The sequence below is a fragment of the Suricata suricatta genome, chromosome 14, assembly GCF_006229205.1.
Source record: "Suricata suricatta isolate VVHF042 chromosome 14, meerkat_22Aug2017_6uvM2_HiC, whole genome shotgun sequence".
Taxonomy (NCBI): Eukaryota; Metazoa; Chordata; class Mammalia; order Carnivora; family Herpestidae; genus Suricata; species Suricata suricatta.
The window spans coordinates 81,695,663-81,707,028 of record NC_043713.1 but is presented as its reverse complement, the minus strand read 5'-3'; the positions used below and the strand labels follow the sequence as shown (position 1 = coordinate 81,707,028).

The 11,366-nt window shown below is 40.1% G+C and overlaps 1 protein-coding gene across 3 annotated transcripts; it reads left to right on the top strand.

Annotated features, from left to right (window-relative positions):
* Positions 1-8: 8 nt before the first annotated feature.
* Positions 9-10,119, top strand: FAM216A (family with sequence similarity 216 member A). Of its 3 annotated transcripts, none has more exons than XM_029922589.1 (7): positions 9-536; positions 2,328-2,368; positions 5,335-5,450; positions 6,563-6,689; positions 6,769-6,952; positions 7,516-7,598; positions 9,668-10,119. In XM_029922589.1, the coding sequence occupies exons 1-7, from the start codon at positions 445-447 to the stop codon at positions 9,778-9,780; spliced, it is 756 nt and encodes a 251-aa protein (XP_029778449.1). In that variant the 5' UTR covers positions 9-444; the 3' UTR covers positions 9,781-10,119. The 3 variants fall into 3 exon arrangements, with proteins under 3 accessions (XP_029778449.1, XP_029778450.1, XP_029778448.1); XM_029922590.1 differs by having other exon boundaries at positions 12-536; positions 2,328-2,362; positions 6,560-6,689; XM_029922588.1 differs by having other exon boundaries at positions 13-536; positions 6,560-6,689.
* Positions 10,120-11,366: the final 1,247 nt, after the last annotated feature.

The window sequence follows — 11,366 nt, the reverse complement described above, 5'->3', positions numbered from 1 at the left end:
TTAACCGACCACACTCAGCATCCCTGCGCCTGGGGTTTTGGTCCTTGGTTTGGGTATCGAGGTGTTACCTCTGTGGTGGCTCTCAAGATTTTCCTATGTAGAGGGTCTGAAATACTAAGGTGCAAGGCATCTTCTGTTTTAGGGGACATGTATATTTCCTTCTCGTGACTAATCCCTTCCACAAAAAAGATGCAAATGTGCAAGCGCGCAATCAACTAAAGTACTCCTGCCCCTCCCCCAGTTTAACTCCAGCGTCGCGCATCTGCCCTCCCCGCGCTCCCGAAGCTATTCGGGCAGTGTCCGGAGCGCGTCGGAGGGGCTAAAATACCGCGTCCGGCTCTTCCCCCGCGATATCGCCCGGCCTGACGCACGCGTGCTGACGGGGGAGGGGAGAGGGGGAAGCCGCTTCCTGACGCCGCTCGAGGTCCGGGCACCCGGGAGGAGATGCCGGGCCGGGGTCCGGTGTACGACTGGACAGAATGCAGCTCTTCTGCGGAGCCTCCCGCAGTGGCCAGAACTGAGGGTGCCGGCGGCGGGTGAGGCTGAGGGGCCCTGACGGGTTAGGGAGGACGGCGACCCACCCGGGTCGTGATCCCCTGTGGAGGAGGGGGTGGGAGTTGACTGCTCCAAGGGACTGGTCCCCAGTGCACTGAAGTGAGAGGAGGGAGAACCTTCGTTGTGGCCGGGGTGGCACAAATGGAAGCCGACTCACAGTTGAGGGGAAGGGCTTGTGAGGTAAGGTTGACTGTTGGTGCAACGACTAAACGCGGGGACTGCGACAATTGGCCTGGGTGCATTTTTCTGCCCCAAGGGGGCGCTGCGAAACCTGCTGGGAAATACGCCGTCAAGTCACAGGATCTCTACAAAAAGAGGGGGTGGGGGACAGAGCAGAAACCGAGGCTCAGCGGAGGGCTTCCAAGTCCATAAATCAGTGCCGCATGTGCGACGTTAGCCACCTACGTGTCCAAGGGATTCATAATGCCAATGAGACAGAGAATTACGAATATTAGAGGCACCTTGATCTTGATATTTTTTCCCCATAGAAGTTTTTCTTCATAAAGCCATTTTATTTTTAAGCAGGGTGGTTTTTTTTTTTTTTACTGTTATTTATTGGATGCTGAAGACAATTAGTCGCCAGTACCTCTTCATTCCCTCCCATCAGTTACTCCCTGAAAGTGATAGCCGCAGGGTGTACCTACCCAGTTCTGCACACAGTCATGGCTCCTGCACCCATGACCGCATCTAAAAAATGACCATAATGTACTGAAGACTTTTAAAGATAAGGTCTTGGTTTTTTTTTTTGTTCATTAGTGTTTGGCGAAGTGTGGGATCCTGGTATATCAAGAGATAAATGAACACTTGGTCACTGAATACATTGAAGGAAGAGAGAAGGAAGGGTATTTTCTTTTAATTTGAAAAAAGAAAAAAGAACTTGTGCAAAAATAGAAATATTCCAGTCCAGTTTATCAGTTCCAGTAACCTTAATTATATACAGTAAAGAACAAGATAATCTTCCCCATATCCAAGTTACTTTATTAAAAATAGAGACAGCAAGAAAATACCACAGATCACACAGAACCCCAGACTACTTTGTTGAGCTCAAAGTAGGAATTAGATTAAAAGTCTATAAAAGTAAGACCAAATCTGGCTTAAAGTAAATCCTTTCTAGTATGGTTAAAAACCTCAGATAACTTACTTTGGAAAAGCCTGGAGCCATTAAGATATAACCAGGATTACAGGAGAAAATTTACAAGATATTCTTTCTGATAGAAACATGAAAAGTAAAAAACATACTCAATACTGCCCTTTTTTCATTTAAGATACTTTTTAAAGGTAACGTTTATTTATTTTTTGAGGGAGAGTGCACCTGTGTGTGAGCAGAGAGGGAGACAGGAGACAGAAAATCCCAAGCAGGCTCAGAGCTCAAATCCACCAACCAGGAGATCATGACCTGAGCCTAAATTAAGAATTGGATTCTCATGGGGCGCCTGGGTGGCTCAGTTGGTTAGGCCTCCGACTCGGGCTCAGGTCAGATCTCACGTTCGTGGGTTCGAGCCCCGCGTCAGGCTCTGTGCTGACAGCTAGCTCAGAGCCTGGAGCCTGCTTCCGGTTCTGTGTCTCCTTCTCTCTCTACCCCTCCCCCTCTCATGCTCTGTCTCTCTCAGTATCAAAAATAAATAAAACATTAAAAAAAAATTAAAAAAAAAAAAAGAATCGGATTCTCACGTGGTCAGCCACCCAGGTGTCCCTAAAATATGTGTGTTCTTTAATGCTTATAAAGCTGTCAATTATTACATATTATTTACATCTTTTTTTTGTCCCAACAGATCACCTGAACTTTCTTATTATCAGAATTCCAAAGGTATTGGTGAGTAGAAAATATACAACAGATAATGCCTATAACTAACATGGTTTAGAGATACTAATTTGGCTATAACTACAAACACAATGGAGTTTTAAAACATTTATTTATTTATTGAATTTACATCCAAGTTAGCATATGGTGCAACAATGCTTTCAGGAGTAGATTCCATATCTGTTTAGCCCATCCCCCCTCGTGCCCCCACCCCCGATAGTAACCCTCTGTTCTCCATATTTAAGAGTCTCTTGTGTTTCACAATGGAGTTTTAAAAACAGACTTTACTGGCCTCCTGTGAACTTAAAATTTTCAAAGGACAATCCAGCAGTTTCTTTTTCTCTTGTTAAGATATATAACATCAAGCATTTTATTTTTTTAATTTTGTTTTTAAAGTTTTTTTTTATGTTTATTTTGACATAGAGAGTGCGTACACACCCACGCACAAGCACACGCACACACACAAGCAGGGGAGGGGCAGGGAGAGGGGAACAGAGGATCTGAAGCAGGTCCTGTGTTGACAGCAAGAGACAGCAAGAGAGCCTGATGCAAGCTCATGAACCTTGAGATCACGACTGGAGCTGAAGTCGGATGCTTAGGAAACTTAACCCACTGAGCTACCCAGGCGGCCCCCACATCAAGCATTTTAAAGAGTACTTCAAAATAGCAATGAATCTGAAAAGAATTGTGTTTATAACTGATGTTTGAAATGCCCAGGGGATGGCCTGGGGTTTATACACAAATTGAAGGGAAAAATTCTAACTTGAATAACTTCAAAGGGCAAAATATTTCTCAACGCTGCTATTTTTCCTTTCACTTGAAATAAAAGATAAAGTTGCTCGAGTTAAAAGAATAAGACAGAACTCCAAAGGCCTCTCACTAATTTTTTTGCAGAGGGGGGGAGCAATTTCAATTCGATGCTATATAAACTTGGATTCACTTTATTTTTCCTGAGAAAAACATAGACATATATCTATGTGTCTATATATAAAAATGCATATATACATATAAATAACGTGGTTGCTTTAAAATGAAATTGCTGGATCATATGGCAGCTGTCTGTTCAGTTTTTGAGGAACCATCACACGGTTCCCATAACTGCTGCACCATTTTACATTCTCACCAGCAATGCACAGGGTTCCGATTTCTCCACATGCTAGCTAACACTTGTTTTCATTAAAAAAAATTTTTTTTTAGTGTTTATTTATTTTTAAATTTTTTAATGTTTATTTATTTTTGAGAGAGAGACAGATTGTGAGCAGGGGAGGGTCAGAGAGAGAGGGAGACACAGAATCAGAAGCAGGCTCCAGATTCTGAGCTGTCAGCACAGAGCCCGATGTGGGGCTCGAACCTACGAACTGCGAGATCATGACCTGAGCCAAAGTCGGACGCTTAACTGACTGAGCCACCCAGGGGCCCCTTTTAATGTTTATTTTTGACAGAGAGGGAGGGACAGAGCTCAAGTAAGGAACCAACAGAGAGGGAGACACAGAATCCGAATCAGGCTCCAGGCTCAGAGCTGTCAGCTCAGAGCCCGATGTGGAGCTTGAACTCTCAAACCCATGAGATCATGACCTAAGCTGAAGTCAGACGCTTAACTAAATGAGCCACCCAGATGCCCCTGTTTTCATTTTTTTAAGTTTTTATTTATTTATTTATTTATTTATTTATTTATTTATTTATTTATTTAGAGGAAGAGGGAGAGAGAGAGAGATAGCAAGCAGAGGAGGGGCAGAGAGAGGGAGACAGAATCCCAGGTAGGCTCCGTGCTGCTGGACTGAGACTCAGGAGACTGTAACCAGAGATCAAGTCAGATGATTAACCGACTGAGCTACCCAGGCATCCCTGTCAAAATCTTGAAGAAATAAATAACTAAAAGTTTAATATGTAAAATTGTAATGGCCTTTGCTGTCAATCTTGAAACAAAAGTATACTTATTTAATTCAACTTACTGAATATAAACTTTTAACTTAAAAATCTGTTCTGCCAGCTTTATTTGTAATAGCCTAAAACTGGAAACAATCCAAATGTCCACCAACAGGTGGACAGATACCTATCTCTATATCTATCTATATATCTGTATCTAGAGATATGTATCAAGAATAAAAAGGAATGAACTATTGTTACACATCACACAGATGGATTTCAATATAATTATGTTGAGTGAAAGAAGCCAGACACAAAACAGAATATATGCTGTATGTTTACATTTGTATCAAACTCAAGAAAATGCGAACTACTCTGTAGTGATACTAACTGTAGTGATAGAAAGCAGATCATTGGTTGCCTGAAGGGAGAGAGAGTGTAGGAAGGTGGGGAGTGTTTCAAAGAATAATTTCTTGGTTAAATTTTGCCAGATACTGTTTTCCTCCAAACTGCTAATGAAGTTTTTACCCTAAATTAAGTTACTGGTCTCAATATGTCTGAAACTGAAAGCTAGTTTCATTCTTCTAGATATGTCTCAAATTTTACTTTGTATTAAAAGACTGTTCTTTTAATCTACCCACATTGGTATTAAAAACATTGAAATAACAGAAATTATGTAAAAATGTTTCTGCAAAGCCCTTTGAGTTTTAACACTGCCTCATCAAAGGTATAAAATTTGTGTTATTCTATCTTTTACCTTGAGTTTAATGATAAAATATTGTCATAAATTTTTAAAATGCAAGTCTTACATGTATATTCTTGTCTTTATGGTCTGATGTATGAGTAAACAACATAGTTTGCATCTCAGATGAGTTCAAAATAATATAGTCTATATATAATGATATATTTCTATATAGTAAATATTTATAAATATCTTGCCTTTTGTGTGCTCTAAAACCAAATGGCATATCATACAGCTTCTTCAAATTTAACAGAGTGACTCATATTATTACTCCAGGATAGTTAGGGACACATGTAAATATATAGATATTAGTAATTTGTTGAGTACAGCTTTGCTCATGAAATTTACCTAATAATGTCCTTGCCCACAGAGAGAATCAAAGATGGACCCAACATACACATAGCCAAGCTGCAAGAGTTATGGAAAGCTCCTCAAATTCAAGCCATTAACATCCCTAAATCAATGACAGAAGTGTCTTTTCTAAAGGTATGCTAACTAAATAGCAGTGCTTTATTTAAATACCAAATTCTTTGTATTGAGAGCTGAACATTTTTATTGAAGGTCTGCTACTTAGAGGGTAAGGCACTTCAGAAGACACGTACACCCAGCATATTGTCTAGGACTCCGTAAACATCTCCTGAGTAAACTCATGAATGTATGCAAGCATTTTATCATTAGAGATTCCTTATCATAAGAGTTCATTCAGGCCTTCATGATACTTGACATCTACTGTACCTTTACTCAGGGAGCTCAGTGGCCCTCAGAAAGGTTGCATTCTAGAGATGGAAACCCAAACTCCTAGATTTCACTGAAGGACTGCAAAATTAGAGGCAAGCTAAATAAAGAAAATGGCAATAAGCATTTTACAACTGTTGAACCTCTATTACCTATTCAAGGTCATAATGGGCATATGTGTCTTAGTTAGAGGAAAGCAAATTAAGGTTACAAAAGATCTGTGCAAACGGTCAGTTTTTCTGACCAGCCTTCTGAGTTTTCACTGGATTTACAGCCTGTTCAGTTCAGTAACTCCTGTGTGTGTGTACACAAATGCATGTACAGTGGAGCCTTGCATTTTAAGTGAGTGTTACGATCTAAAATCAGCAAGTGAAAACTTAAGTCAAAATTACTTTCATCAAAGATCAGTAGACGATTCCTCAGTCTGTTCAACACAGACAGTTATTTTTCTGGTGCTAGAAAAGACTTTGTTTAGTAAGACTAAGTAGAGTAGCTGAATAGTTGAGATAACCACATGATACCTCAAAAATACTTGGAAGGCAAGATGCCCACATTCACAGGGAGGCACGCAGGAACTAAGACTCTCTGACAGAACAGACACGCTCTATTCTCCTTATCCTTTCAGGGCACTGGTTCTCAAACCTCATTGGGCATTTGAGTCACTTGAGTGGAAACAGCAGGCAGAGTCACTTGTACTGTTTAAATGGCCATCTCTTTCTCTTTTTGGCTAAATTAGCGTAGTTGAATTGGAGTAAGTAAAATGTACAAATGGTACAGCTCTCCTGAACATTCATCCTTTCAGATAAAGACTATTGCCAACCTCTGTCCTACAGTGCTTACACGACTTGTTTGTATTCTAGCAGCCAGACCTCACCTCAGGCCAGAAGCGCTATCTGTGCAGCATTGCGAAGATCTATAATGCGAACTATCTGCGGATATTGATGAAGAAGCAGTATATACATGTGATCCAGCGCAGCTCACAAAAGCCAGGCAGGTGCACCTCGTTTGCTCCTCATGGGTTCTCACTTAAAACGAGAGGGTCTTCTAACAGAGCTGATCTGTATGACAGGTGTCCTCACTCACCACAGGAGCCGCCTGGGTTCTCGTTCCTCACAGAAGCAGCATTACCCCTGCACCACCTGGCGACACCAGTTGGAGAGAGTGGACGCGGGGCCTTCTGACATTGCAGCTGCACCTGCACCTGCAATGATCCTACAACATTCGCTCTGGCGACCAGTGAGAAACAAAGAAGGGTCTGTTTCTTATTGTTTTAAAGGAGGAAAATATATCCCAGTTTTCTTTGAAGGGTAGCTACATGAGATTAAAGCTTGTTTCCTACTATGTTCATTTTGCTACATTCAGAGTAGGTTAGACAAAAAGCACAAAAGGATGTTACTTTATGGTCTCTTTACTGATCTGATGGAATGTGCCACTCCTTTTAGAACAGTTTGTGGAATTGTAAACATTTCTTGATCAGCTAGAGATATGGCAGACTGCCCTTTTTAGTAATTCCCACTCAAATCAAAATAATACAAACACTTCCAAAAGGAGCATATGGTTGCTTTTGCACAGGGGAATACTATAAACAAAGAAGGAAAGAAGAAAAAAAAAGAGTAGGAAGCTTGATTATTCAACCTGCACTGTCATACTGAGCATTTGCATTTCAGGGTTAATAAGTCACAGGGAAATTCAGAGATTGAAAGAGTCTTTTTGGTGATGCTGGCAGCTTAATCAAAAGAATTTGTATGGTCTTCTACATGCATTAGATAGTTGTTCATTTCACTGACTCCCATTAAGATACTTCTCTTTCTTACAGTTTGAAAACTGGATATGCATCCAAAACAAGATGTAAGTCACTGAAAATTTTTAGAAAACCAGGCAGACTGTTCATGCAATCAGGTAAATGTGGATTTTTAAAAATGTTTGTTTATTTTTGAGAGAGAGACAGAATATGAGCAGGGGAGGGGCAGAGAGAGGGAGGCAGAACTCAAAGCAGGCTCCAGGCTCTGAGCGGTCAGCACAGAGCCTGATGTGGGGCACAAACTCACAGACTGAGATCATTACCTGAGCTAAAGTCGGATGCTTAGCCGACTGAGCCACCCAGGTGCTCCCTGCCTTTTTTTTTTCCCCACACAAAGTTTTAAAATAGCATTTTAAAAGATTTTATGGTTAAAAAATATTTTTTAAAGGTTTATTTTTGAGAGGGAGAGTGTGCAGGGGAGGGGCAGTGAGAGGGGCAGGACAGAGGATCTGAAGCAGGCTCTGCGTAGACAGCAGAGAGCCAGATGCAGGGCTTGAGCTCATGAACCAGACAGACAGAGATCATGACCTAAGCCGAAGCTGGCGCTCAACTGACTTAGCCACCCAGGTGCCCCATGCTTAAACAATATTAACCCAATATAGTTTCATTTCTATTACAGAAGACATTAACAAATTTAGAATATGATTTGCTTTTAATTCTCCAAATAAAATAAATATGAAATATAGTTTTTTTTTTAATCTAAAGGAACACACTGCTCAAGGGAGTAAAATTTAAGGCACTTCTAATTCTGAATGAAGGTATTTATAATATCAGGGTCAGAGACTTAGAATGAATTTCTGAGAACTCAGAGCCACAAACATGACTTTTTTAAGCCATAGCACTTAAAAAAATTTTTTTAATGTTTTTTACTTAATTTTTGATACAGAGAGACAGAGCATGAGAGGGGGAGGGGCAGAGAGAGAGAGGGAGACACAGAGTCGGAAGCAGGCTCCAGATTCTGAGCTTATCAGCACAGAGCCAGACACAGGGCTCGAACCCACGACTGTGAGATCATGACCTGAGCCAAAGTCAGAGGCTTAGCTGACTGAGCCACCCAGGCACCCTGCAAAAAAAATCTTTTAATGTTTATTTCTGAGAGAGAGTGTAAGTAGGGGAGGGACAGAGAGAGGGAGAATCTGAAGCAGGCTCCAGGCTCCGAGCTGTCAGCACAGAGCCCAATGTGGGGCTTGAACCCACAAGCTGCGAGATCATGACCTGGGCTGAAATCAGACACTTAACTGACTGAACCACCCAGGTACCCCAAGCCATAGCACTTTTATGAGATAGTGTAATCTTTGAATGGACAACATATTTTGTATAGCACCATAGTTTACAAAGGGCTATATCACCTATATCATTTTGTTTAATATTCAACAACCCAGTGGAAGCAAGCCAACCAAGTGATATTATCAAAATTTTACCGGGCAGCTCAGACAAATCCAGACTCAGTAAGGATCGGCCTAAAGGATCTTTCTATCACAAGTAGAGAATGCCACAAAATGAAAAAGGCAAAAAAGGAAGAAAGGATGCTCAGAAGTATTCCTCAGAATTGATAAATTGGAGAGGACTAAGCTGAAGTTAAACAATTTCCTAGTTGCTACACAATGAGTAGAGAAGTGGGTAGGAAGGAAGTGGGGAAGTTAGGCCTTCTGAGCTCCTGGCCCTTGGCTGTTATGACGGTGCTGCTCAGCTCTGCTGCAGATTCCATAGTGTGCCAGTCCAAGAACTGCGGGAAATGGCAGGGGAAACAGTGTCTCCAGAAAGAATAGCTAGAGTAATGCAGATAGGGGGAAAGGGTCTGTGGTCACCGGGAGAAGGGAGACGGGCAAGAACGTAGGGCTCACTGAGAGGAGAATCCTGAAGCCGTAACTTTCCCGTAACCAAGAGATTTTGAAAGCAAAGAGAAAATAGGACTCAGTAGCAGAGAATTTGCTATACAGTAATGACTTGAATACAGTACTTACTGAGGTTTCTTATTTTTAAAAGTAAGATATTTGGGGGAAGGGAGAAATTATTAAGTTTTGAAAATAGCAGGCCATTTATTTTTGTGAAAGGCTTATTACTAAGGTAGGCCATTTTGAAGGTTGTACTTATGTACAAATCTCAATATTCAGGATGAAATATTTTTATTTTCAAAACAGACATTATAAACCTATTTTCCTTTCAGTTTCTACAAATGATTCTGAATCATACATGAATGAAGAAAAAAAGGAAGAAGATTTACTAAATAAGTGTATGCAGTCAATGTCGATTGAAGAACAAGGAGAACATGTGATGTGAATTTGACAGTCTTGTCTTGTGAGTTCATGAGGTGCCAAAGGTGGGGGGCTGGGGTTGTGAACTGCGTCCTCGCTCTATGTTTAGGATAGTATTGTTATTCAACAGTAAGTCATTAAGTAATTTTAGTTTGTTCAGAAACTTTTACAGTAGCGTAATTGGTTTGATGATGTTCCATGTGCTAATGATACTTGTGTAATAAAATTTATGTGTAATATTTGCTTGTATTTCTAGCTAGATACAATTAAAAATTTTCTTGTCGCTTAAAATTGAATTATTTTTCTTTAACTCTGACAAACTGTATAATTCTTTTTCTGCTTACAATAAATCCTAAAACAGCAATATTAGAGTTTCCTACACATTTTTTTCCTGACTGGGCCAAGAGAAGCCCTGAAATGTCCTGACACAGAACAGCATTTAACAGACACGACACCCTGACTTGCGGAGAAGGTGCTTAATAAATACTTGCTGCTTGAAATCAACTTAAAAATAGAAATATCAGTTTGCTCTATTTTATGAAAATCGCCAAACACTTGGCCTCTCAAGCTAGAGTAAGTTGTGAGTGATTGTACTAACGAGAGGATTCTTCACATTATATATTCACTCAAGTTTGCTTCCGGAATTTCTAAACATTAGTGTTTAAAAAAATGCGTATACACATATACATATAAACAATACAGTTAAAACTTGAAAAATAGGAACAGGCCAATTTAAAGGAACAGTTTGAGGAATTATTGCTGATTTAATATGTCAAGATAGTATATTTTTGGAAAATAAAATCTGAGCCCAACATTACATTATAAGCCACAACGTTGTAAGAAATGAGAGTGCCCTGAAAGGTCACTCCATCTACCTCATCACTTTAATGCTTAGGTGCATTTTATTTTCTTTTATTTTTTATTTATAAAATGTTTTAACTTAAAAAATGTCTATTTTTGAGAGAGAGAGCAGGGAAGAGGCAGAAAGACCAAGACTGAGGATCTGAAGTGGGTTCCTAACTGACAGCAGAGAACCCAATGCAGGGCTCAAACCCATGAGCCCCAAGATCATGACCTGAGCCGAAGTTGGATGCTTAACCGATTGAGACACCCAGGTGACCCTTTTAATTTTTTTTTAATGTTTATTTATTTTGAGAGAGAGAGAGAGAGTGCAGGTGCAGGGGAGAGGCAGAGTGAGAGAGGGAGAGAGAGAATCTCAAACAGGCTCTGCCCTGTCAGCACAGATCTCACAAACTGTGAGATCATGACCTGAGCCAAAATTAAGAGTTGGATGCTTAACTAAGCCAGCCAGTCACCCCTTTTATGATTTTTAAAAATTAAAACAAGCTTATCAAGAAAGTATAAATGAAAGGTTAACTGTTTATTATTGAAGAGAAAAATGTATACAAGAAAGTCTAGATTCTTTTTCCTCATGCACACACTACTTTTGTAATAAAGTTCCAAATATCAACTTTGAAGATATTTACAAGGATAAATTTTTCTTAACACGTGACCATTTACTGGGTGGTGGACATTTTTCATATAAATCATATATGGAAATGGAATATATTCTTATAGTTTACAAGAAGCTCAAAACACTGTATTAACAGA

Bases quoted from the DNA above. Each gene is read 5' to 3' on its own strand.
- FAM216A (XM_029922588.1), top strand. From the start codon at position 445: ATGCCGGGCCGGGGTCCGGTGTACGACTGGACAGAATGCAGCTCTTCT. The intron at 537-2,327 runs GTGAGGCTGAGG...TTGTCCCAACAG, and splicing joins ACTGAGGGTGCCGGCGGCGG to ATCACCTGAACTTTCTTATT. The intron at 6,690-6,768 runs GCAGGTGCACCT...TCTGTATGACAG, and splicing joins GCGCAGCTCACAAAAGCCAG to GTGTCCTCACTCACCACAGG.